The 27,867-nt window shown below is 46.5% G+C and overlaps 1 protein-coding gene across 1 annotated transcript; it reads right to left on the reverse strand.

The window, feature by feature from the left end:
* Positions 1-312: 312 nt before the first annotated feature.
* Positions 313-27,271, reverse strand: LOC146356098 (uncharacterized). Its single transcript, XM_084831332.1, has 6 exons — positions 26,751-27,271; positions 25,609-26,206; positions 24,876-25,002; positions 16,253-16,329; positions 14,079-14,205; positions 313-9,028 (listed from the first exon to the last, which is right to left on the reverse strand). The coding sequence occupies exons 2-6, from the start codon at positions 26,020-26,022 to the stop codon at positions 7,278-7,280; spliced, it is 2,496 nt and encodes an 831-aa protein (XP_084687458.1). The 5' UTR covers positions 26,023-26,206; positions 26,751-27,271; the 3' UTR covers positions 313-7,277.
* Positions 27,272-27,867: the final 596 nt, after the last annotated feature.

Below are 27,867 nucleotides of genomic sequence, written 5' to 3' on the forward strand. Positions count from 1 at the left end.
GTGAATTTTGAGTTAGGGTTTAACTTAACCTGTATTATTTCATAATGTTGAAATTTTTGTACTTCTATTCTTTTTCTTTGATGTATTTGTCATGGCCTTTGGCTAGTACAATAAACTGAACTTACAAGCATAGCAATTGTTCTTATATCTGGCAAAAAGAAAAAACACTTTCAGGGAAAGTGTGACACATACACACTTTGGGAGTGATGCCAGTTCTGTTGTGGGCAGACCAAAGGACACCACTGAAGGACTTTCTGGCTTGACTCAGATGCTATTCCCAGGGGCAAAAAGAGGAAAGGACAGGAAACAGGATGAAAAATTGGGTTTTTAATAGCTCCGGTGAGCTAGGTGGCTGGACCAGGAACAGCTTTAAAGTGAAATCATTTTTTAGAAAAATTATTTAAAATTTACAGCACATAGAGAGGGAATACATCCAGGCTTATGCGATGAAAGAATAATACACAATACACAGTAAAAGAACATTATACATAAATGGATTGGGGGGGTGGGGGAAATAGAAGGAACAGTGTATACAGGCAAATGTAAAGATTACATGGTGAAAAAATCAAATACGAATATGCAAGATTGGAGCACAAGGCGGGAACAACTGTAACACGTAAGGATTAAAAGGACAAAATAAACTACAATTTTCTTACTAACCCAAATCATGTAGGGTGGGATCCTATGGCCACTAGACAGCATCTAGACAGCCATAGGATTTTTTGGCTTCCAGAAATCTGACCACCACCATCCGGCCCCTCCCAGGTGGCGTGGGTCGTCCCCGGTCCCATGCTTGCAAGAGCATGCAGAGCAGCTGAAAAAGGGGGCATTCCCAGGGGCAGGGTGGGGGCACTTCCTATGCACCATCCGGCCTCCCCCCACCCACTCTGACGTGCTCTGGCTAGTCCCTCCACGCTCTGCCCTCCCTGCATTGGATAGTGGTCTGCCTCCAAGTTCGAAGGTGGGCGACTATCCCATGCAGTGGCTAGAGCACTGGACTGGGAGCTGGGAGATCTGGATTCTAGTCCCCACTCTGCCATGGAAGCTCACTGGGTGACTTTGGGCCAGTCGCAGACTCTCAGCCCAACCTACCTCACAGGGTTGTTGTTGTGAGGATTAAATGGAGAGGAGGAGAAGAATAATGTAAGCCGCCTTGGGTTCCTTGAAAGAGGAAAAAAGGTGGGACATAAATGCAATAAATAAATAAATAACTACAGCAAACAAACAAGCTGCAGTTTTAATTATTTTTATTATTTTATTATTTAGTTTTAATTATTGCTTGACTCTAGTTTTGGCCCCATATAAAGCTCCCACCAGTTCACACTAGTTAAAAGCTTACTAAATTTCAAGTTATATAGCAGAGTAGCTTAAAGATTAAGGAGAGGGGAGAAAATTAGTGTTTCTTATATACAGGATCCAGGAAAATCCAGATGGGTGAAATAATTCAGATAAAAATAGAATATGTAAAATAGTGAAGCTGAGCCTCACAAGAAATTTAAATGAGAATAAAATAAAGGAAAATAAAAGGAAAATAACAACTGTGGGTAGGATCCAAGCTTAGTTACGCTTAGAGTAGGCGCACTGAAATCAATGGGAATTACGTTAGTCATGATTAAACTGTCCCATTAATTTCAGTGAGCCTCCTCCAAGTATAACTAAGTCTGGATGCAACCTAAATATAAATATGCAACTGCAGAACACAAGAAGCAGCAGCTGTTATATTAGGCTATACTATATGAATGGCTTCATAGAAATTAAAGCAGCAGCAAAAACTAGCAATTTATTAGGCTCATAGAATATATTAGAACTTAAAATTATTTCAGTCAGACCAGTTGTACGCCCAGTTGATGGCAGAGGAAGGAATTGGACATGCTAGATACATATAAAGCAGAAAAATGTTTAGCTTTTTTGAAGCAGATATTTTGAGGGAGACACTGAATCCGAAAAATGGTTTGGCTCATCTTATAAAGCAAAATCATCATAATCGTCATCATTAATTTTGAAAAAAGCAAAATTTATCATAGATATATCAATCTGAGCCACCACAAGAAGCATTTTTTAGCAATTTAGATCTGTTGACCTTTTTCAACAGAGCATAACAGATTTCTCAGTGCTCCAATATCACCTCAAGAAATATTAAATCAAATAGAAGCCTTAAAAATTAATCCTCAGGCCCATTTAGCTTAATGGCTGGATTTTATAAATGGTACAGGTCTATTCTGTCTCCTCATTTACTAGCTCTTTACAATTGTATTATTTTATATAAGTTTTATGTGAGTCATGGACGAACGCCAGGATAATTGTTATATTAAACAGAGGAAATGGTTTGGTAAATATTATATATTTAACAAATATACACTATTCGAGTTATATAGACCCATCCCCTTATTGAACACCAACTAGAAAACCTTAACAGCTATTTTAGCAAAATGCCTTAATTCTGTTACAGGAAAAATATTGCTTCAGATCAAATGCGATTGATCGAAGAGAAAATTAATGACTAGTATCAGGAAAGCTAAAAACATTACCAACAATATCACAAATGCCTTTCTTCTTTTCCTTGATGCTTCTGACAGAGTAGAGCGGCCTTATCTATTTCAAGTTACCTTTGACATACAGGATAATTTTAGCTCATTGATATGATTAATACACCCCAACAGCAAGAATCTCAGTACATTAGCTATTAGAAGTAAGATAAAGATGTTAAGTAAATAATGGAATATGCTGAAAGCTGCTTAAAAAGTATAAAAAGGCAGTCCAGTGCCATCAACTTTTGTTCATGGAAAACTCCTCAGCTTTCTTGAATTTATAAGACTATCAAGATGCCTTAATTACCATTATTATTTTGGTCTTCATAAACTGTGATTTAGGACGCAATCCTATCGGGATAGGCAGCTGCCTCTGAACTCAGAGGTGACCACCTATCCAATGCAGGGCAGGAGAAGCACGGATGGGATCGTTCCCTTCATGCTTCTCCTGCCCTGCATTTTGTGGCTAAACAGCCGATTTCGGCTGTCTAGCTGTGGGAAGGCAAAGTGGGGGAGAAGGCTGCCGGACGACACGTAGGATGTTTCATACCAGCATTTCCACCTTCCGCGCCCCGGAACGCCCCCCGAAACACCCCATTTTGGCTGCTCCGCGCTCCTCTTCCACGTGTGGAGCATGGGACCATTCTGCACTGCCTACAAGGCAGCACAGGAGGGGGTGGAGGTCGGTTCTCGGGGAACGAACCTATCCTATGGCCATCTAGCCGCTGAGTAGCGGCCATAGAATTGCACCCTTAATGATAAATATATACGCTGCTATTGTTCATGCCTCGGCCTTGTATGGGTTAATAGTTGTTATTCTGTATTGAGAACTGTTTGGAATAAGAGGAAGCTAAACCAGACAGGTCACCCCAAGAACCAGACTGAGCCAGTCCGGGGTTTGCATGGAAAGACATGGGCTTGTTGTAGCAGTCATTAATATTACATTCTGTTTGGGAGCTGTAAGGGCAGCACAGGAGTGCATACGGGTCCTGATGAGTGTCCATACCATGGCCTACTGGAGCAGCACCATGGATCCAGTTTCAGCTCAAAACTGGGGCTCAGCAAGTCCTCAATCAGCGGAGAGCTCAGCAGGTGTGGCAGACGGTGGTGTTATCTCTGGCGCACCCTGCGGGAGAAGCGTTGTTGCTGCCGGGGGAGATTTTGGCTTGCTTGCTTCACAGCAAGGCCCCATTACCGCAAGCATGTGAGGCATAATTAGGAAAGGAATTGAGAACAAAACTGCGAATATCACGCTGCCCTTATATAAATCTGTGGTGTGTCCAGACTTGGAATACTTCATACAGTTCTGGTCACCGCACCTCAAAAAGGATATTGTAGAATTGAGAAACGTGCAGAAAAGGGCGACTAAAATGATCAAGGGGCTGGAGTATCTCCCCTTTGAGGGAAGGTTACAACAGCTTGGGGAAAAAAGCAAGTAAGGGGAGACATGATAAGCGGTGTACAAAATTATGCATGGTGTGAAGAATATGGATAGGGAGGTATTTTTCTCCCTCTCTCATAATCGTAGAACCCAAAGGGGTCATCCCATGAAACTGATTGGTGGGAAACTTTATCTTTAGGACAGATAAAAGGACTTCTTCACACAGCTCATCGTTAAACTATGGAACTCACCACAAGATGTAGTGATGGCCACCACTTTGGATGGCTTTAAAAGGGGGTTAGACCAATTCATGGAGAAGGCTATCAATGGGTACTAGTCCTGATGGCTCTCTGATACCTCCAGTATCAGAGGCAGTAAGCCTATGTGCACCAGTTTTGAGGTATAGTCTGTGATATTTCAAATGAGGTGTGGGAAGGGGGGATTCATGGAGGAATTAAGCAGTTCTCAGTAACTGCTCATCTAATGGAGACACTATATACTGTACAGATGGTGACTTACTCCACAGAAATGGAATAGAATTCAGATTCAGATGTTGGAAATGCAAAGCTGAGAGTGCAGATCTGTGTCATGTTTGGAGAAAAAAAAATAATTTAGCAGCTAACTGGGGTAAATATTTTAACTATTCGGCTTGGAAGAAAATATATAACATGGAAGAAAATATATAACAACCAGCTTCTTAATTGACTTAGTCTCTACAAAAAAAGTGTATGCTCACCACTGGAAATCTCCTAACATTCTGACCATTTCAAAATGGTGTAGAAAAATACCTAAAATTGTACTTATGGATAAATGATCAGGAATGCTTCAAAGAAATAGTCCTAATTTTGCAAGCCCATCTTTAGTGAGGCTTTTATTATTTACTGGAACCTGAACACCTGACTTAGAAACACTGGGCAGTATCCAAGGGGGCACTTACGCCACCTCCTATTTCCTTCCACCTTGCCCATTCCCTTCTGCTGATAGCACTTCCCAGGGAAAGCCCCAAAACAAGCAGAAATGCTTGTTTCTAGGGGGCAGGTTGGCAGAGACTCCTTATGAAAGCTCCGCCAAAATGCCTCTTTCCAGGCCTTTCCACTCATTTCAGGTTGCCGCTGGAAGCACTAAGTTGCCGTTGCACAAGCACTAGATCACCGTTGCAATGGAATCAGAGGGACGCAGGAGAATTGGCAGGGCTCTAAGCGCCCCGTCGGATACTGGCCACTAGAATTGCTGGTGATGTTGTAAATCCATTTGATTTGCAACTATTCTATTTCTCTCTTTTTACTGTTGCCTTTTGGTCATTTTCCTCTGTTTCTTACCCTCCTTCTTGACTTCAGGCTACCAGTTAAGAGCTTACTCTCAAAACTATGTAAGATGTTGGGTCCAACTACAGTTTGTTACCAGCCCTCACAGATTCTCTCTTGTGTAGTAGAGTATGCATTCTAGTACACATTTTTGCCATGTTTCTAAGCATTTATATGGTTTCTCCCATTGAATGATCAGGGTCTGATTTGTCAACAAAACTCTAGTCTAATTATCTATATGATGCGCTGTAAAGTGCATATCACTGGACATGAAGTTCTGTTCTGCACCTCAACCATTTCTAGGATGCAGTGTCTCCTATGTGATTTCTTCACCTTGAGATTAGGGTGCAATCCTATGGCTGCTAGTCAGTGGCTAGACAGCCATTGGATAGGTCAGTTCCCAGGAACCGACCTCAGAACCTGCGCTCCGAGGTCGGTTCCCAGAGAAACCACCCCCACACCCTCCCGTGCCACCTCGTAGGCAGTGCAGAGCAGCCTCACACTCGTAAGAGCAGAGTGGAGCGGTGAAAACGGGGCGTTCGCAGGGGCGGGGCAGGGAGGTCGGAAATCTGGTACAAAACACCCTATGTGTCATCTGGCCACCACTTCCCATGCTCTGAGGTCCTGCAGCTAGACAGCTGAAATCAGCTGTCTTACTGCAAAAACAGGGCGGGGGGAGTGAGGAGATCCGCTCCTCACCACTCCTGCCCTGCACTGGAGAGGCGGTTGCCCCTGGGGTCAGAGGCGACCGTCGATCCTGATAGGATTGCTCCCTCAAGAACATAAGAAGAGACCTCCTCGACCAGACCAAGGATCCATCTAGTCCAGCACTCTGTTCACACAGCGGCCAGCTGCCCACAGGAAACTCACAAGCAGGACATGAGTGCAACAGTACCCTCCCGCCCACTAAAATGACCAAGGGGCTGGAGCGATTCCTCTATGAGAGAAGGCTACAAGAACTGGGATTGTTTAGCTCAGAAAAAAGGTGAGTAAGGGGAGACATGATAGAGGTGTACAAAATTATGCATGGTGTGGAGAATGTGGATAGAGAGACATTTTTCTCCCTCTCTCATAATACTAGAACCCAATGGGATCATCCCATGAAGCTGATTGGTGGGAGATTCAGGACAGATCAAAGGGAGGACTTCTTCACACAGCGCATAGTCAAGCTATGGAATTTCCTATCACAAGATGTAATGATGGCCACCAATTGGGGTGGCTTTAAAAGTGGGCTAGACAAATTCCTGGAGAAGGCTATCAATGGCTACTAGTCCTGATTTCTATGTGCAACCTCCAGTACCAGAGGCAGTAAGCCTATGTACACCAGTTGCTGGGGAACATGGGCGGGAGGGTGCTGTTGCACTCCTGTCCTGCTTGTGGGTTTCCTGAGGGTAGCTGGTTGGCCACCATGTGAACAGAATGCTGGATTACATGGACACTTGGACTGATCCAGCATGACTCTTCTTATGTTCTTGTGTACTCAGCAGTTTCATAACCTATTCCCTTCTGTGGATTCTTTGATGATAAGTAAGGTTAGCACTACGAATGACGTTCCTTCCACACTCTAAGCATTTTTTTGGTTGCTCTCATGTGGATACTTTGATGGGAAGTAAGGCGACTGCTCTGACTGAAACTCTTTCCGCATTCTGAGCATATGTATGGTTTCTTTCTGCAAACTAAACGTGTAAATGCTCCCTCCACTGTGAGGATTTTGTAGCATAAGAATCCTAGAAGTGAAGCTCTTTCCAAGCACTGAACTATTTAATTATTTTTCACCAGAATGGGCTTTTTGATAACAAGGTTACTGCTCTGACGGAAGCTCTTTCCATATTCTGAGCATTCATGGTTTTTTACTAGTGTGGGTTTTTAATAAGACATAATGCCATCACTTTGACTGAAGCTCTTTCCACACTATGCATTGATATGGTTTCTCCCATGTATGGGTTCTTTGATGGGAACTAAAGCAACTGCTCTGAGTGGATCTATGGTTTCTTCCCAATGTGGATTCCGTCATGTAAAGCAAGGCTTTGGCTACAAACAAAGTGCTTTCCACACTCTGAGCATTTACAGTGCTTTTTCACCAGCATGGGTTTTTTGATGATACCTAAAACTACTGCCCTGGCTATAGCTCTTTCCACACTCAGAGCATTTATATGGTTTCTTCCCAGTGTGGATTCTGTGGTGTAAAGCAAGGCTCTGGCTAGAAATGAAACTCTTTCCACACTCTGAGCATTTATATGGTTTTTCTCCTGTGTGGGTTTTTTGATGATACCTAAAACTACTGCTCTGGCTATAGCTCTTTCCACACTCAGAGCATTTATATGGTTTCTCCCCTGTGTGGATTCTTTGGTGATCAGTAAGAGTTCTTCTCTGAATGAAGGTCTTTCCACACTCTGCACATTTGTATGGTTTCTCCCCACTGTGGACTCTGTGGTGAAAAGCAAGATTTTGCTTAGTACTGAAGCTCTTTCCACACTCTGAGCATTTATATGGTTTTTCACCCATGTGGGTTTTTTGATGATACCTAAAGCTACTGCCCTGGCTATAAGTCTTTCCACACAGTGAGCATTTATATGGCTTTTCCCCTGTGTGGATTCTTTGGTGATCAGTAAGGTTTCGACTCTGAATGAAGCTCTTTCCACACTCTAAGCATTTATATGGTTTCTCCCCACTGTGGATTCTGTGGTGAAAAGCAAGGTTTTGCTTAGTACCAAAGCTCTTTCCACACTCTGAGCATTTATATGGTTTTTCACCCGTGTGGGTTCTTTGATGACAAATTAGGTTACCACTCGAACTGAAACACTTTCCACACTCTGAGCATTTAAATGGTCTCTCCCCCATATGTTTTTTTTGATGGGAGGTAAGGTAATGGCTCCTACTGAAGCTCTTTCCACACTCTGAGCATATATATGGTTTCTCCCCAGTATGAATTCTGTGGTGTGAAGTAAGGTTTCGGCTAGAACTGTAGCTTTTCCCACACACTGAGCACTTAAAGGGTTTCTCCCCTGTGTGGGTTTTCTGATGAGAGGTAAGACCACTACTTTGACTGAAGCTCTTTCCGCACTTTGAGCATTTATATGGTTTCTCCCCTGTATGGGTTTTTTTATGGGAAGCAAGGTTACCAATATGACGGAAGCTCTTTCCGCACTCTGAGCATATATATGTTTTCTCCCCAGTATGGATTCTTCGATGGTAAATAAGGGTAGCGTTCTGATGGAAACTCCTTCCACATTCAAGGCACGTATATGGTTTCTTCCCAGTGTGAATTCTTTGATGACAAGTAAGGGTACTCTTCTGACTGAAACTCTTCCCACACTCGGAGCATTTAAACGGTTTCTCCCCTGTGTGTGTTCTTTGATGATGAGTAAGGCTACTGCTCTGACGGAAACATTTTCCACAATCTGAACACATATATGGTTTCTCTCCAGTGTGAATTCTGTTGTGTAAAACAAGGTTTGAGCTAGAACGGAAGCTCTTTCCACACTCTGAACATGTATAGGGTTTCTCTCCTGTGTGAGTTCGTTGATGTATAATAAGATGTAACCTCCAGCTGAAGCTCTTTCCGCACCCTGAGCATTTAAAAGTTTTCTTCACTTCATGCACTCGTGTAGGTATGCTAAACGTCGGTATCCTAGTTACCTTTTTTGCACACAGAGTGATTTTTTTCCGTTTGTTTCCTGCATGGCACTCTTCTGGCATTGGGATTTCATGGAATTCAACACCTCTGAAAACAACAGGTTTTATCCTCCACTTCTGTTTTCCTTCAGTTTTTCTTTTCTGCTGTTCATCCTCTGTATAGTTGTTCCCCCTATCACCTGCAGGAATAAAGAGAGAAACTTGATCCAGGAGGAAAGAAGCCTCAAATCAGCTAACAAAGCCAATTAAGAGCGCAATCCTTTCAGCATTCAATACAGAACACGAGGAGCGGTGGAGGCAATCTTCCCCTCCGCACTCCTTCTGCTCTGTATTTTGGCTACATGGGTTTTTTGCCTGTCTACCCGGGGCACATTGGAGTGGGAGAGAAGGAGGCAGGAGATGCCTGAGGATACATTGTAAGCCGGCCTCCCCAGTCCCACGCCGCCCTGCCCACTGGCACGCCCCCTCTCCCTCCTCTCCAGGGTCGCCTTTGTGAGCTTGGAGAGGCAACCGGCACAGTTCCCTCCGCTCCAGCTGCGAAGGGGAGGGGGGGGGAGCTCGGATTCCTGGGTCCGCGGTCAGAGCGCTGTCTCTGACCCTGGATCCAGGAATCCGAAATATCCTATGGCCCCCCCAGATGCTGTCTAGGAGCCATGGGACTGCTCCCTAAGAGGAAGACTATGCCAGCAAGGTGAACTGCCATCACTGCCTTCCTCACCAGCCCTGCCGAACTCTTGCCTCCTCATAGCCCTCGAAAAATGGATCTCCCTCTTCTTCCAGCCAGGGGATGAATTCAGGTTTGGGAACTGGAAGTGCTTCTTGGGAGGAAAAACCACCCCAGTCATTTCTAGCACTTCTGATTAAAATATACAGGGATTACATGCATAGAGCTCTGCGGCAGAGTATTTTTTTCCCCTACTCTCTGTTTACTAACATCTGTACTGGTTGGTGCATGCCACCACAACTGACTAGGAACAATGCGAAGAAGTCCTTTATTTAGTCACACCAGTTTTCCTGCTTGGTCCCCAGAGCATCAAACCACAGCTGGAATGCGGTTGCTGCTTCATCAGCATGCTCTGAGGTTGTACTGGAAAGGCAATTGTGGAAAAGAAGCCAGTGGTGAACGTCTCGGCCACAAAGAAGTCCTGGCCAGGGCGAGGTGCCCTCTTAGGCCCAAGTTGAGCCATGAGGCATCTTACGATATCCAACTCAGACATCACCTAACGCAGTTCCAATAACCTGCCAACACTCCGTTTCACTGTCAAGGGATCCCACAACTCTGCCAGCATGAAGTCCTAAATCCCAGGAAGGTTGAAGGGGGAAGAAGATGGCCTTACCTTGCTGTCTTTTGCTGCTTTGAAAGGTTTTATACTTGAAATGAGCTGAGCAGGGGGAAGAAGGCTTAAAGGAGCCAAGCATAGTAAAGGGGGGGGGCTTTGCTCCCCTCCCTCCACATTTCATTTCATCAAAAGTAGACCACACCACCCCTTTTTATAGATAAATGGGCCCGCTTGAGTTTAATAAACACACGCATGTCTTCTTTAGCCCCAACAGTTTTACTATTATCTAGGGTTTGATGTATGCCACCTTGCGGGCTCTGCCTTCCCCAACCTGGCGCCCTCCAGGTTGGACTACAACTCCCAGCATGCCCCAGCTACCTATGCTGGCTGAGGCATGCTGGGAGCTGTAGTCGAACACATCTGAAGGGCATCAGGTTGGGGAAGGCTGGCAATAATATGTTTTTTAAAATGTACATAAGGTTTTTATTGACAGCCATTTTTTTTTTACTAACACGGGTTCCTTTAGAAAGCAAGCTAACAAAGAATGACAGCCCCCGAATCAATACAACTTCTCAAGCCAAGTCGTGCCCATGCCCAAAATGAACAACTGTAGGGTAAACACTCCAATTTAAGGTGGACATACTGGACTCGAACATAAGTTAGAGATGGCACTTGACTAGCAAGTCAGCAAGGGAAATCAACAATTCCATGATGATGATAATATTGGCATTACGGGCAAACACTATCGCTTTCCAGCTTTGGTAGAATCACATCTGTAAGGATGAATACCTGTATCAGCAAATTGCTAGAGGGGGACTAGGCATGTCTGATGTAAAAAACTATCAGGTGGTTAAGTACTCAATTGAACAAGTGCATAAAGCCAGAAAAAGCTACCCGAGCTGAAGAAGAGGCCTTACGAGTTGATTAATAGGATTTAATTTGGTATCAATATTGACCCACAATCCATATTTATAAATACTTATTATTGGTAAATAAATATGATCACAGGGTCTTAAGCAGGAATGGAATAGGGAACTGGATTGTCCCCGTTTGATTCATCCATAGATCACTGCCTTGGAGTCTGTATCTGATGCATCTGTGGATCTTGGGTTATGCCTTATTCAGCAAAAAGTCTTGTTCCATGTTCATAGGATACCACAACATCTCTTTAAACAGGGTTTGTCTAAGTTGGCTAATTGCTGGGGGTGTAACACTGCTAATGATTCTTTTAATTATGTTCTGGCAATACCCAATAGTTGCCTCTTTTTTGAAGGAGGTTATTATACAGATAAAGCTTAGAATCATAGAATAGTAGGGTTGGAAGGGGCCTATAAGACCATAGAGTCCAACTTCCTGTTCCATGCAGGAATCCAAGTCAAAGCATCCCTGACAGGTAGCTGTCCAGCCTCATCTTGAATGCCTCCAGTGTGGGAGAGCCCACCACCTCCCTAGGTAAGTGGTTCCACTGTCTGATTGCTCTGACAGTCAGGAAGTTTTTCCTGATGTTCAGCTGGGATCTGGCTTCCTGTAACTTGAGCCCATTATTCCGTGTCCTGCACTCTGGGGTGATCGAGAAGAGATCTTGGCTTTCCTCTCTGTGACAACCTTTCAAGTACTTGAAGAGCGCTATCATCTCTCCCCTCAGTCTTCTCTTCTCATGGCTGAACATGCCCACTTCTTTCAGTCTCTCTTCAGAGGGCTTTGCTTCCAGTCCCCTAATCATCTTCATTGCCCTCCTCTGAACCCTCTCCAGCTTGTCTGCGTCCTTCTTAAAGTGTGGTGCCCAGAACTGGACACAGTACTCCAGATGAGGCATAACCAGTGCTGAGCAGAGGGGAACTATTACTTCACATGATTTGGAAGCTATTCTTCTATTAATGCAGCCCCAAATAGCATTTGCCTTTTTTGCAGCCACATCACATTGTTGGCTCATATTCAGCTCGTGATCTACAACAATTCCAAGATCCTTCTTGCTTGTAGTGTTGTTGAGCCAAGTATCCCCCATCTTGTAACTGTGCATTTGGCTTCTTTTTCCTAGGTGCAGAACTTGGCATTTATCCCTGTTAAATTTCATTCTGTTCTCTGCCCAGCACTCCAGTCTATCAAGATCACTTTGATCTTTGTTTCTGTCTTCCAGGGTATTAGCTATCCCACACAGTTTTGTGTCATCTGCAAATCTGATCAGCATTCCTTGCACCTCCTCCTCCAAGTCATTAATAAAAATGTTGAGCACAGGGCCCAGGACTGAGCCCTGCAGTACCCCGCTCATTACCTCTCCCCAGTTTGAGAAGATTGCATTGATAAGCACTCTTTGATTCTCATTCTGTAACCAACTGTGGATCCACCTGTGGATAGCTGTTTCATCTAGCCCACTTTGAGCTAGTTTGCTCATCAGGATATTATGGGGCACTTTGTCGAAAGCTTTGCTGAAGTCGAGATATATTATGTCCACAGCATTCCCACAGTCCACAAGCGAGGTTACCTGATCAAAAAATTAGATCAGATTTGTCTGGCAGGATTTGTTCTTGACAAATCTATTTTGGCTTTGAGTAATCACTGTATTGTTTTCAAGGAGCTCACAGATTGATCGCTTTACAATCTGTTCCAGAATTTTCACAGGGATTGATGTCAGACTGACTGGTCTGTAGTTCGCAGGTTCCTCCTTTTTGCCCTTTTTGAAGATAGGGATAACATCAGCCCTCCTCCAGTCATCTGGCACGTCACCCGTCCTCCGTGCTTTCTCAAAGATAATAGACAGTGGTTCTGAGAGTTCTTCTGCCAGTTCATTACTCTAGGGTGCAGTTCATGTGGCCCTGGAGATTTGAACTCAGTCATAGTAATGAGGTGTTCCTTGACCATATGCCTATCAATCTCAAGCTGCAATCTTGCCCCTTCAGCCTGTACTTTGCCTTCGCCAGGGGGCTCATAGACCCTCTTTCAGGCGAAGACTGAGCTAAAGTAGGAATTGATTACTTCTGCCTTTTCTTTGTCATCTGTTATCATTTTGTCATGCTCATTTAATAGTTGAACCACCATTTCTTCCCTCTGTCTTTTATTGGAACCTTGTATTGGAATACTCTTTAATACTTACCGATGTACATATCTTCTTAAACTATCTACCTACTTCCTGGAAGTTAACTTACGATCAGCACAAATGGATTCTCCGCGCCCATCTGACACCTAAAAGACTGATATTACAACACTGGAAAGATAAATGCTCACCACCTATGCTGCAATGGATGGAGGATGTAATAACGCTTTTGACATTTGAACGGGTGGCATATAGATGCCACTTGCAAATGGATACTCATATGGATATTTGGTCTGCTTTTGTTGAAGTTTATGTCTAATTCTTAGAAAACCATATTTTCTTCTCTCTCTCTCTCTCTCTCTGTGTACGTACACATACACATTTCATATGCATGCATTGAAATAGAGATATTCAAATCTATGTAGCTACTATTTTTTTCTTTTCCCTCTTTTTTGTTTCGTTGAAATTATACAATAAAAAATTATAAAAACAAAAAAATTCACACGAGAGAATGAATGAATACATAATGCATCAAAGGAACACAGAAAAGCCAGTGATGTTCTCAATGACAGATCTAGAGGGCATAGATACAGACTAAGAGGCTGTTTGCACATCATGGCAAAGTGTGGGTTAATTAATTAATCAGTCCACAGTTTCCCAGGCACGAGCAGGAGGGAGGGAGTGTACTGCCTCTGGGCTACTACTCACTTCCACTTTCAGTTTACAAACTGTGATCGCCCTGATCGTAGGTTACTCATGTGATGTCTGAACCCAGGCATTCTGGGTTAAATAAGTCAGCGGTAACGTACCAGTTGTTCTTAAGTAACCCAGACTTGCCATGACATGTGAACCAGGTCCATGAATAGCAGCAATCTAGTGCGTGCATGTGTATCCGCCAAGGCACAAAACGAATCTTACTCAGAGAGGACAGATTCCCACAATTCTCCTCCATGACTTCCCTGTGCAGAGCCCTCTGGCCTGGATCCAGCAGCGCCCACTCCTCCTCCGTGAAAGACACAGCCACTTCCTCAAAGGTCACCACACCCTGAAAGAAGAAAACAGTTTCCACTCAGCAGGTAAATGGAGTTTCCCTGCTTCTCTTCTATCCCTCTGCAGCAGACTGTCAAAAAAGACTTGCTTTCATCTGTCCTGAATCTCCCACCGTTCAGATTAATTGACCCTGGATTCTAGTATTGTAGGAAAGGGAGAAAACCTTCTCCCTATCTACTTTCTCATGCCTAATTTTATAGACCCCTATCATGTCCCCGCTTAACTGTCCCCCTTTTTTCTAAAGTAAAAAGCCCTAAACATTGCAACCTTTTCTCAATGGGGAGTTGCTCCAGCCCCCTGATCATTTCGGTTGCCCTTTTCAGCACCTTTTCCAGCTCTACAATATCCGTTTGGTGATGGGGATGACCAAAACTGTGTTTCCAGTGTGGCTGCACCACCGATTTGTATAGAGGGGTTACAACACAGTCAGTTTTACTTTCAGTTCCTTTTGTAATGATCCCTAACCTGGAGTTTACTTTGACAGCCACCAAGGAAGCTTTGGATTCTGCAGGAGAAATCACAGCCACTTCACCTTTGCGGTCTTCTTGGGTTGCTACATTGGCTCTGTTGGGGAAACAATCCATCAATTTTTTTCATTCCCTCAGCTATCTTCCAGCAACTGCCCTCTCATCAGTTGCAGCAGAGAGAGAAATGAAAAGCAGGACTTCTCCATCGGCTTGGCGGAGACACCAACTCTGTCTGGCTCTCTGCTCCTTGAACAGTTTCGAGTTCCATTATAAGGAATGTTTAACTTCAAGAACTGGTGGCTGGCTTGCTTTTTTCTTCCTACTTCCCATTCCTTTTTCCTTTTATGTTGCGCCATCATTCAGATTGTAAGCCCAAAGGCAATGTCAGTGGGGGGTTTCCTCATTCGAGGAAGGGCTTGAACTTTCAGAGCCAGATGTTGCCAGGGAACATGCAGCCTCAGAGCACACTGGGCTCTGCCCAAGATGAGCCTGTGTCAGGAATGAATCTGAGCATGGGGAGATGTCTAGCAGCTCGGATTCAGGATGGAACAGCCAGAACAGGGGGAGGCTCCCTCCCTAGTGAGCTCAGATACGGCAAGGCTGTCTTCCCAAGGCCTTGACACAAAGATGGCTCAGCCTGAATGGCCCCTCCATTCCTCCACCATGAGAACCCAGGTTTCAGAGGGAGAGGAGGAAAAGGGGGAGGGGCCTGACTTGAGGGATGCTAGGGTCTGTCACAGAGCAAAGCAGGACAAGTTAGAGGCGAAGCTCAGGCACTCCGCCAGGTTGGCCACTCATGGAAACCAACGTAGGAGGGAGCCACCCTAAGGGAGGGGCATCCCCACAAAGCAAGTCTGGCCGTGAAGTTCGTGCCCAGACTGCTGGCAACTTCTCTAACTTCTACTTCGGGTCCTCTATTGATATTCACAGTTGTGTGGATTAGCTGGTTCACTGCAGTCTGAGTTTCCTAGAATCTGCATTGTAAAGAAGCTGGTTGTTAACTAATAAAGTAGTGAGCCTGTAGCCTTGCTTCCTGGAGTGTGTTGATTGCAAAGGGAGAGGACGAAGGAACATGACAACCTGTGCCCTCAGGGGTGACTCCTTCAGATCTGCCTCCTCTAGAGATCTCAGCTTCTGAGGCAAGAGGGGGATGCTAAGGCACCACCTAGTTCCCAAGAACCACAACGCTTAAAAAATTATTTGTTTGTTTGTTTCTATACCACCCAATAGCCGAAGCTCTCTGGGAGGTTCACAAAAATTAAAACCAAAAAGCTCAGGGTAAAACAATATAAAATATAAACGCATTAAAACCACAGTATAACAATAACAAAGATGAAAGCTAGGACGGTGGCCAGGTGAAACAGTGGGAAGGGCTATTTGCCTCACGTCCTGCTTGTGAGCTTCCTATTGGGGCATCTGGTTGGCCACTGTGGGTAACAGAATGCTGGACTAGTTGGACTTGGGCTGATCCAGCAGGGCTCTTTTTGTGGTCTTGTCATTTCAGACCCAGGACATCCGTAGCCTGTCTCCCCCTCACCCTTCCATATGGTTCTCCTCCCATTATTCTTCCTCTACCTGATCTGGCTGTACAGCGACTGCTTCTACTCCTATAGGAGAAGGCCTTGAATGAAGCCACACGTTCATTCCTCCACCTGTGCAGGAGACAGAGAGTCGATATTTTGTCCTTGATAAACACTTGGCATTTCGGTCTGATCCCGGACTGAAATCAATCCGTCACCAAGACGGACGGGGACACTCACACACACACACGCGCATATAAACACAGGCTATGTAGATGAACTTAAAAGTTCATAATCAGTATTGTACAATTATGTTTTAAATGTATTAAGCAAATTCCTTATTTCAATAAAGTATCATTTATATAATGAATCCATACGAAATATATCTGCTTTGTCTTCACATATACTGAAGAGTTTATGAAGTTGTCAATCTAGTGGGCCTGTAACTGCTGAAAAAAGGACACATTTCAATTAAAAGAACAAATAACATCACACGGGTTGCAATCCTATACACACTTACTAAAGAGTAAGTCTCACTGCACTCAATGGGTGGACATGTATAGGATTGGGCTGTAAATTATATTTACTACCTCTCTCTGAGCATGGTCCTAATTAGTTCTTCCCTACCAGTATTTTCCTGCCCAAGGTCTCATAAATTATCTTGGCCATTACGATCCTATGCCATAGGTTCCTTTTCATCTCTTCCATAGTTAGTAGCAGTTCCTGCTTTTTTCCAAAATTGATCCACTGAGACAAGCTGCAATTAACTTTCTACCCGTCATTTTATAGGTTTTGTTCGTTTTGTTCTTCTTGTCTCTTGGGTTCAGTCTCATTGCTAGGCCCAAATTACCCAGCTACTAAGATGAATGAGATAGTTTATTTGGGTGGCAGTGGATTTATGATTAAGGGTTTTTCTATGGCCTTTTGGCAGAACGTTCCATAGACCCAATGTGAGCCAGGTTAGAGTACTGGACAAGGACTTGGGAGATCCAGGTTCTAGTCCTCACTTGGCCATGAAGCTCACTGGGTGACTTTGGTCCAGTCACTGACTCTCACCCTAACCTACCTCACAGGGTTGTTGTGATGATAAAATGGAGATGAGGAGACTCATGTACCCTGCTTTGGGTACCCTGCTTCTGCTCTGTAAAGAAGCTGAGGTAAAACTGAGGTAAAGGTTTATGTTTTATTTCATTCACTGAAGGGGTTAACAGTAAAAAGAAATGTGTGGTTTCTACCAGAGGCTTGTGCCTGAGACAAGCTGCAATTAACTTTCTACCCATCATTTTATAGGTTTTGCTAAGGAGTTACACTGAGGAGAGTTACACTGCATACAGTCAGGGTCAGAAATATTGGAACAAGGATAACTGTCTTGGCAGTTGGCCTCTGTACACCACCACATTGAAGTTGAAAGGAAACACACCCAGATGGGAGTGAAGTCAGGACTTTCAGCTGTAATTCAAGGGGTTGGACAAAAGTGGGGCACCAACTTTTCAGGAAGGACAGCCAGTGGCATGCACACACCCCCATGGTTGGTGGCTCATAAGTAATGGAACGACTGGCTGACAAGCAGCTGCATGGCCAGGTGTTGCCTGTTTCCTGGGTACCCCATGACCAGTCAAGCAGATAAAAGGCCTGGAGGAGGTTCTGAGTGTTACATCTGCATTTGGTAGCTGTTCATGGGAACTCCCCACATGAGGTCCAAAGAGGAGTCCATGCGAGTGAAGGAGGCCATCACTAGGCTGAGGAAACAACATAAACCCATCAGAGAGATCGCAAAAACAGTGGGAGTGGCCAATACAACAGTTTGGAACATCCTGAAAAAGAAGGAATTAACTGGCAAGTTCAGCAACAGCAAAAGGCCTGGAAGACCACAGAAGACAACTCAAGTGGATGACCGCAGAATTCTGCTCATGGTGAAGAGGAACCCTTTCACAACATCTAGCCAGGTCAAGAACGCTCTTGTGGAGGTAGGCATGTCATTGTCAACATCGACAGTCAAGAGACGGCTTTATGCATGTAAATACAGAGGCTTCACAACAAGGTGCAAACCACTGGTAATGCTCAAGAACAGACAGGCCAGATTAGCCTTTGCCAGCAAACACCTAAAAAGCCTGCCCAGTTCTGGAATAAGATTCTTTGGATTGATGAAACCAAGATTAACTTGTACCAGAATGATGGGAAGAGGAAAGTATGGAGAAGGAAAGGAACAGCTCATGATCCAAAGCATACGACATCATCTGCCAAACATGGTGGAGGCAGTGTTATGGCATGGGCATGTATGGCTGCCAATGGAGCCGGGTCACTGGTGTTTATTGATGACCTGACTGCTGAGAAAAGCAGCCGGACGAATTCTGAAGTGTATAGGGCTATACTTTCTGCTCAGATTCAGCCGAATGCTGCTAAACGGATAGGACGCCGCTTCATATTGCAGATGGATAATGACCCAAAACATACAGCAAAAACTACTCAAGAGTTTCTCCAGGCAAAGAAGTGGGATGTTCTTCAATGGCCAAGTCAGTCACTTGATCTCAACCCAACAGAGCATGCTTCTCACTTACTGAAGACAAGACTGAAGGCAGAAAGACCCACAAACAAGCAGCAGCTGAAGGCAGCTGCAGTAAAGGCCTGGCAAAGCATCTCAAGGGAGGAAACTCAGCATTTGGTCATGTCCATGGGTTCCAGACTTCAGGCAGTCATTGACTGCAAATGATTTTCATCCCGGTACTAAAGGCGATCCTTAAGTTTGAAATAATGTTGGTTTGTTCCATTACTTATGAGCCACCGATGGGTGTGTGTGTATGCCACTGGCTGTCCTTCCTGGATGGTTGGTGCCCCACTTTTGTCAAACCCCTTGAATTACAGCTGAAAGTCCTGACTTCGCTCCCATCTGGGTGTGTTTCCTTTCAAATTCAATGTGGTGGTGTACAGAGGCCAACTGCCAAAACAGTTATCCTTGTTCCAATATTTCTGGCCCTGACTGTATATGGTATGCTGGCAAATTGGCAGTTACTGTTACCACAAGGAGGTGAAAATGATGCCAGGGTCCCTCTATTTATATGGAAAGGTAGGGTTGAAATTGGTCCCATTTGATTGGGGAATAAGTGAACATTCTAAAGATGCCCATTGGTCAGACGTTTACCCAGAGATGGGGTGACAGAATGTTGGGCACCCCAAAGCTGATTGGCTGGTGGGTTCTGACTGGAACTAATATAAGGAGCTGTGGAGAGACTGACAGTGCGGAGTCAGAGTCCCTCAGGGGGAGTCTGACTGGAGAGTCACCTGTGGAGGTTTCCTCATGGGGAGCCTAAAGAAGACATCAGCCAGGGGAAGAACAGCTACCAGACTGGGAGGCTGAGCTGAGAGCATGTGAGGCAGAAGCTAAAGAAGGTCTGCAAGTGGGAAGAGGAAGACTCCTGGAGCAGCCTTCGGAGGAAGGAGGTGAAGCCTGAGTGACCGCTGGTGGGGGCGGTCTGGAGGTTGACCAGCTACTGGATCAGAAGGAAGACTTTAAGAGAAGCCTTGGGAACAGAGTTGAAGATTCCAGGTGGAAGTCGAGCCTTACCAGAAAGAAGACTGCCTTTCAAGCCTCTGAGTTAACTGGGGTGGAGCTTGATAGTGTCAGGGCCTTGTAGGTTATAGCCAGGATTTGCTTAGAAGTAGCCTGGAAGGGCTTGGGCCTATCCAGTTTCTGGAATGTCAGAGTCTGTGTGAGCTTCTCTCTGTCACTGTTCCCAGAGCAGAGCCAGGGGGGGTCTCCCAACTCCCTGTCCACCTGCTGGTCTGGCCTTGGCAGGCAGGGAGGCTGGAAGCTGTCCGTGAGAACCTGACAGAGGTCAGGTGGGGTTTGCAGAAGGGTCGCCCAGGTTGAAGCGTCACTGCTGGGAGCTGAGCAGTGCTGCCCTGTTTAGACAGGGACCTTGCTGAAAGGCTAGAGGCCCTTGTCTGTCAAGGGATCCGGAGGGGGCGTCCTACAGTCCCGTCTTCCCTTTTAAGCTGATGCAAAAGGCAAAGAGCCTTTGCTAGGAACATCTCATCTTCATTGCCTGAAGCCTTCTCTGTTTGGATCCATCATCGTCTGGGCTTTTGGAGGCACTCTGCACATGGACTGGAACTTTGGATTGTTAAGGACTTGCCATGAAAAGTACTGTGAGGCTTTTCATAGTCTTCAACTCGCATTGCTGTGGATTGTGTGTCTGTGTTTGTAGTCAGCTCTGTATGGCAGGCTGGGTTTGATCTACAACTTTTGGACTTCCCTTTATTTATTTATTAAATTTATTAATCGCCCTCCTGGCCGGTCACCCAGCCACTCTAGGCGGTGTACAAAGTATATAACAGAACAGTTTAAAACAATAAAATTCTACAATAAAAACATCGTATTTCTAAAAATACCCTAACCCACCCCAAACGCCTGCCTGAACAACCAAGTTTTTAATGCACGGCAGAAGCTCATTAGAGAGGGGGCATGACGGAGTTCCCTAGGGAGAGTTCCACAGAGTGGGGGCCACCACAGAGAAAGCCCTCTCCCTCGTCCCCACAAGTCTAGCTGTTCTGGCTGATGGGACAGAGAGAAGGCCATCCAAGGCTGATCTTGTTAAGTGGCCTGTCAGGTGTTGCTTAAGATAGGCTGGGCCGGAACCATATAGGGTTTTAAAGGTCAAAACCAACACCTTGAATTTGGCCTGGAAAACAACTGATAACCAGTGCAACTCCTTCAGCACTGGAGTGATGTGATCTCGCCGGCAGCTGCCTTTAATCAGGTGAGCCGCCACATTCTGTACCAGCTGCAGCTTCCGAACCATCTTCAACGGTAACCCCACGTAGAGTGCATTACAGTAGTCTAAACGAGATGAGACCAGGGCATGTACTACCAATGGGAGCAGATGGTTGGGAAGGTAGGGGCGCAGTTGCCATATCAGATGGAGTTGGTACAATGCTGTCCATCGGATATACCCCTGACTTCCAGATCACTCCCCACTTCTCCAGAAACAAACACAAGGTCTAGTGCATGACGGGCTACATGGGTGGGCCCAGCTGGAATAGGGTGCAGCTCCCAGGATGCCATGGTCTCCATGAAGTCACGAGGTGACCCCATGAGGATGGCCTCAGAACTCCTGCAGCGTGGAGTTGCTGATGCGAAAGCGGTGGCCTGGAACACCTTGCATGTGTGGGTCAGCCCTTCCCTTGATCTTGGTGGGCCTTGACCATGAAGCCTGGAGTTATCAACAAAAGATTCAAAGCTGGACTCTCTATAGGTGTGGGTTGTTAGGCCTTTCAAGAAGTTATCCCCTGATTGCCTGATGGGTTCATTCCAGGAATCATTCCCTTTCCATGTCTGGGGCTGGAGCCCTATGAAAGGATTGTCTGGGTTAGGCACCCAGGAATCCAGAGTCCCTTCCGTTGTGTTCAGAACCGTGGAGAATGACAAGTGGGAAACCACGTTGATGAGGATCTCAGTCACGGTAGTAGTGTTTAGCTTTGGACTGTTCTGGAATTACATAGAGCCCATAGCTACTGACCCTCCGCTATATGATTTCTGAAGAGTGTAACCACTAAGCTTTTGCTGTGGGACCTCCTGCAATAAAGAAATCTCACTGATTTGGGCATCCAGTGTCAGATTGCCTGAGCGTGTGCGCTGAGGGGATTGGGAAACCTGACAGATAGGGAAATTGGCTAGAGGTTGGTTAGGGAGAGGAACTGGGGCCTATAGCACTTGATTGGTGGTAAAAGTAATTGTGTAGAAACCCTGTTTTAAAAGTAGTAACACTGGTTTTCATCTCTCTCTCTCTCTCTCTCTCTCTCTCCATCCATCCATCCATCCTTGTTTACTTTTTTGGCATCTCTGATCTGTTTTGTGTCACACCTAATGACCAGTTAATTTAAGGGAAAAGCTGTATGTGAAATAAAAGGGGTGTAGTGTAATGATGGCAGCAGAAGAGAAGGAAGGGATTTACCCAATGATGAGGGGTGATCCTCCATATTTGGGGACAGGGGTATGCTTGCTGCAGTGTACAGGCCCCCACCCCAAGACCCAGGCATTCAGGCTCCTTGGAGGAAGGGTGGGATATAAATGTAACAAATAAGTAAATAAGGGCACAGTCTTATCTGGATGCGAGTCAGCCTCCAAACGTGGAGGCTGACAGGCATCCCATGCAGAACGGGGGGAGTGCAGAGGCGATCTTTGCCTCTGTATTCCTCCCGCTCTGTATTTTTGCTAGACTGGTTTTTTCACCCGCCTAGCTGGGGCTCCGAGGAGCAGGAGGGAAGGCTGGAGGTTTGTTCATAAGCTGGCCTCCCCAGTCACCTTCCCACCCACAGACCTGCCCTCTTTCCGCCCTCTCCAAAGTCACTTTTGCAAGCTTGGAGAGGCAGCTGGTGCAGTTCTCTCCACAGCACTACAGCTGTGTATGAGGTTTGGCCTCGATCCTGCAAACCCCCAAGGATTTATAGCTGCCACCCCCTTTCTGGTGCACCTGGGATTTTCACTCCTCTGTGAGTAATCGTGCAGGGTTTTGACAGCTGTTTGGGTGCTTCCTGACTAGGGGAGGCTGTGTATGAAGCTTGGTCCAGATCCTGAAAACTAAGGTGTTCCCAATTGTGCAACCCCCCACCCCCTGCCCACACTACTGAAAAAGCCCATGTAGACTGTTTCCTTAACACAGAAGCGCCTGCAGGAGCACAGCAGCAGCAATCTGAACCGCTCTTGCTGCACAACTCTGTAAGCGACCAAAATAACCCTCACTGAATATCAGATGACACGATAACCCACAGTGGGTTAAATAACCCCTACTGCAGACCGTGGGTGATTTTGGGCAAATAAGCCATCATGGATTACAAAATTCCCAACAGATGACACCATAACCCACGATGGGGTAAATAAACCATCGTGGGTTATTTAACCCATCATGGGTTATCGTGTCATTCGAACCCAGTCAATGAGAGTTACTGCTTGTTGACTGAAGAGAGCAGTGCTCAAAGCAGGGAAGAGGACGCCAGCCTGAGAGAACTTTTCCAGATGGAGACCTGGAATCCGAAGCTGGAGAGCAGGAGGCAGGGCTGTGTGAAGTTGTGGTGATGCCTCAGGCAGGCAGCAGAGCGCAGCACTAGGGGGATTTAGTCAGAGTTCTGACCAGAGGGAGCTTCAGCAAGTGATCCGTGAAACAGTATCAAAATCCCAGAAGCCAGAGGAGGGGCTGAAGGCACAATTCCCGGTTGTGAGGAATTGTCTGGGGTGGAGTTTAGGCCAACTAGGCCTGACAGGAAGGCTACTGAGAGAGCTTATTAGCAGGAAAGACTCTCTTATCAAACATGGCAACCGAGAATACATAACTTAAGCATATCCCAGGCTACACTTTAAATAACACTCTATTCCCTTGTGTATATAAATCCCTTTAATAAATCTCTCTGTTGTTCCTCTTGTCTGTAGTGGTGGTGTTGTAAAACCACCTTGAGGTATCACATAGTTATCTACTGAGAAGTAAGTGCCACTGAGTTCATTCCCAGGTAAGTAGGTATAAGGACTGCAGACGTAGGGCACAATCCTATAGGGACTGGCGGCCGCCTCCGAACTTGGAGGCAACCGCCTATCCAATGCAGGGCAGGAGAAGCACGGAGGGGATCATCCCCTCTGTGCTTCAGCCACCCTGCATTTACGGCTAGACAGCTGATTCGGCTGTCTAACCGTGGGACCTCGGAGAGCGGGAAGTGGCAGACAGACGACACGTAGGAAGTGTTGTGCCAGCATTTCCAACTCCCCTCCCCCAACACGCCCCCAGGAATGCCCCGTTTTTGCCACTCCGTGCTCCTCTTCCGAGCGCGGAGCGATTCCGTGCTGCCTACAAGGCAGCGCAGGAGGGGGTGGAGGTCGGTTCTCAGGGAACCAGCCTATCCTATAGCTGTCTAGCAGCTGACTAGCAACCATAGGATTGTGCCCTTAATCACCATCAAACATCACACCATCACGTTCGCCTAGTTGCAAAACAAAAGGTTCTACTGGTATTTCATGTCCATAATCTCTTTGCTGGGTTTAGCTAAAAATTTTAAATTAATTTAAAAAATTAATTAATTTAATTTAAACTTTTTAAATTTTTCTTGCAATCCCACCAGATATGTCTAAACTCAGTTTGCCATAGGTAGTTGATATTCTCTGCCACTGGGGAGTATAATGCCATAAAGACAACATTTCATGAACATTCCCTTTAGTCGTCCACTGAATAACCGGGCCTATCTCTCTATATAACATTCCAGTGTTGACTGAAATAGCAGGAGAAAACATTTTCCCCATGTATCTTATTACTCGTTTCAACTTCTGGTCATTTATATGATAATGCTCTAAGCCCTGGGTTTCTTGCACTCAGCAGGAGGTGGCAGAGGTGTTCAAAGAGATCCACCCTCCAACTCTCTGATACATTGATTCTAGTTTCTTGAAACAAACTGGAAGAGAACCAAAGGGTGAAGGGAGAAATGTCCCCATGAGGCCTTTACGCCGAATTCATAGTGCTGGTGTGGATTTCCATAAGGTCTTAAACTGTTGAAACGAAACTCTACTTTCACATCTCAGAAAGGGTGCAGTGAAGCAACTCCTCCCCACACAAGAACATTAAAGCAGCCCCCAAACTTCAGACATACTTCAGAGAGGGAGACCAAGTTGGAACAGATATGGAGACCCCATTAACCCTTACCCAGTGAGGTGACACCTCCTTCCCCCTCCTGCACAGTCTGCCTGAATGCTGTCTTCCGTCTGGTGTCCCGTGGGACCTTCTCTGCCTTAGAGAACTCAGCAGCCTCTTTGACTAATACCTCCTTCACCTGAAAGAGGAGTGAAGATCCAAAGTAGGGAAAAGGAAAAAAAGCAGGCCAAGGGTTCACTAAAAGAATTACATTGGTGGTCTATTCACTTCTGAGGCCAATTAAAGGTGCTGTTGCTTACGTTTAAAGCCCTCAATGGCCTTGAACCCAAATACCCAAAGGAGGGTCTCCTCCCATATCAACCATCAGTAGGAAAAGTGCATTCTGTATATACAAAGGAGAGGGCCTTTCCTAAGGATGTTAGACTGATGCTGACATTATAATCTTAAAAGTAAATAAAGAAGGCAGGAAAGGGGGAGAAACTGCTCCAGCCCAGGAGATGCCAGATGTCTGCTGCCTCTCCGGAAATATTATTAGCAGAGCAATTTTGGTGGGAGCGAATGTTAGCTTTAGTATAAGCAGCAGAATCCGCTCCCTTCTAGAATATCCACGCTGCCTTCGAAGTGTCTCCTGATCCCCCAATGAGGGTCATGCCCCATATCCAGGTGTTGGTTGGGACATCCCTCCTTGCATGATTTCTAGAAAACATCCAGGCAACCAATGGCGATATTTAGGGTCCCATTCGACATATTTTCTGCCCCTTGGAAGTATCAAAAATGCTTTCACCTGCAGCTCTTCCTGCTTCTTGTCCTCTGCCTGGCTCAGGAGGAAACCTTCTGCCAGGGCCACTGCTTGGGAAGAGGTCTCCGCTCCACATTCTCTCACCCAGCTCTCCATCTCTGGGGGCAGGACAGTCAAGAATTTCTCCAGAACAACCAGGTCCAAGATCTGAGTCTTTGTGTGTCGCTCTGGCTTCAGCCACTGGCGGCAGAGATCGTGGAGCCTGCTGCAAACCTCTCGGGGCCCCTCAGCCTCCCTGTAGCAGAGCCCCCTGAAGCGCTGGCACTGCATGTCTGAGCTGCCAGTGTCCTCGTCCAGGTTCCTCTGCACTGTGTCTTCCCAGAATGCCCCACTGCTCCCATCCTCGGTGGCATCAGGGCTTCTTCTTGCTTCAGGACCAGCTGAGATTTGTCCTTCCATCTTGGACCTGTACTCCAGCAGGACTTGAAGGATCTCCTTCCTCTGCCGTCAACTTCTTGGTGGTGGGGAACCACGTCTAGCAGAGGCCGCCAGCCCTTCTCTCTGCAACGCCTTTTCTCACCAAGCGGAGGGATGCTTTATAAGAAACACTGGGTAGCGTCTGGCTAGTGACGGGGGCTTCTCCCTGTACGGAAGACAGATAAAGACCAAGACTCAGAGGGTCACTAGAGATGAAGTGGGAGATGTGTGGGGAGGGAGGGGGGAGATCCTTCTCTTCCACCAGCCCTAACAACTCCCCACCACACATACTCTCTCCCTCTTCCTTTGGATTCTCCCCTCCCTCTATCCTACATAAACCCTCTGCTGACTCTGCAAAGTGCTTTGAAACTGGTTTCAGGGCCTTCAAATCCGTCTTTTGGAACTTCCCAGCCTGGTAGAGGGGAGGAGAGAGAGCAGTTCCCTGGTGTGGCTGTTGCAGAGGAACCCTGGATGGGTCAACTGCGCAGCACCCCCACTTTTGGGGGTGAAGTGGGGGGAGGGGGGAGGGGGGAGGGAGAAGGGGGAGGGGGGAGGGGGTCTCTGTTCGTCTCCCCTCCCCCCCAGCTGCCTCCCCGCCTCCCCCCCCCCGCCGCCCACTGCCGGAGCATCTTCATCCGGGCACTTCCTAATCCTGCCCCCCACTCCCCTCCCTGGGGCTCCCCCGCACCCCCCACGTGCTTTGCACTCACCGAGTCCCTTGGACTGCGGAGGGGGGTCCGCTGCTGCCGGGCATGTGGGGAAATCGCAGGCTCCTCGGCTTGGAGCCCGCCGCCTCTTCCTTCCTGCGTCGCATTTCCCTTCCACCCGCCCTCCCCGGCACTCCAAGCGCATCCCGCGGAAGGAAAAGGCGGCAGCGGCGGCTGACGCCTCGGGGGCGGGCAAAGGAGGGGGCGGGGCAGGAAGCGGCTGCTGCCACGCACGGACTTTGGGGCCCTTCTAGGAATCGAGGCTCCTTCGCTTTAACCCTGAAATGGACTCCCGCCTTTCTCTCCCCACCAGCAAACATGACCATCCCCTTTCTTCCTCGCCCTTTGCAAGAGCCGGACAGGGTGGTTCCCCCCAAGGGGTACTCGAGGGCAGATTTTTTGGACTTCGCCTCCCAGAAGCTCCTGCCAGCTTGGCCAATGGGCAGGAATGCTGGGACTTGGAGTTTAAAAAAACAAAACCAAACCTGGCCATCTGCTTTCTACCCATCCATCCCACAGAGGAAGAGGCAGAAGCGGAAGTCCCGCTCTGCCTGATGCTCCGAGTCTCATGCGCCAAACAAGAAGAATAAGCCCTCCTGGTAGTGTTTTTTGCGTGTGGAGACGCCATAAGGACCTGAGGAGAGCCCTGCTGGATCAGACCAAGGGTCCATCTAGTCCAGCATTCTGTTCACACAGTGGCCGACCAGCTGTTGACTGGGAACCCACAAGCAGGACGTGAGCGCAACAGCACCCTCACACCCACGTTCCCCAGCAACTGGTGTACACTGGCATACTGCCTCTGGTACTGGAGGTACCATATAGCCATCAATATTAGTAGCCATTGATAGACTGATCCTCCATGAATTTGGCCATACAATCATAGAATAGTGGGGTTGGAAGGGGCCTATAAGACCATCGAGTCCAGCCCCCTGTTCAGTGCAGGAATCCAAGTCAGAGCATCCCTGACAGATGGCTGTCCAGCTTCGTCTTGAATGCCTCCAGTGTGGGAGAGCCCACCACCTCCCTGGGTCATTGGTTCCATTGTCGTATTGCTCTAACAGAAGGTTTTTCCTCATGTTCAGCCGGAATCTGGCTTCCTGTAACTTTAGCTCATTATTCC

The sequence above is a fragment of the Heloderma suspectum genome, chromosome 2, assembly GCF_057233095.1.
Source record: "Heloderma suspectum isolate Gila_16-S chromosome 2, 16-S_ref, whole genome shotgun sequence".
NCBI classification, from domain to species: domain Eukaryota; kingdom Metazoa; phylum Chordata; class Lepidosauria; order Squamata; family Helodermatidae; genus Heloderma; species Heloderma suspectum.

Excerpts from the sequence above, each read along its gene's own strand:
- LOC146356098 (XM_084831332.1), bottom strand. The coding sequence starts at position 26,022 with ATGGAAGGACAAATCTCAGCTGGTCCTGAAGCAAGAAGAAGCCCTGAT. Across the intron at positions 14,206-16,252 it reads TCGCTGTACAGCCAGATCAG|GGTGTGGTGACCTTTGAGGA; the intron begins GTAGAGGAAGAA and ends TTCTTCTTTCAG. Across the intron at positions 9,029-14,078 it reads TGGGAATCTGTCCTCTCTGA|GTGATAGGGGGAACAACTAT; the intron begins GTAAGATTCGTT and ends TTATTCCTGCAG.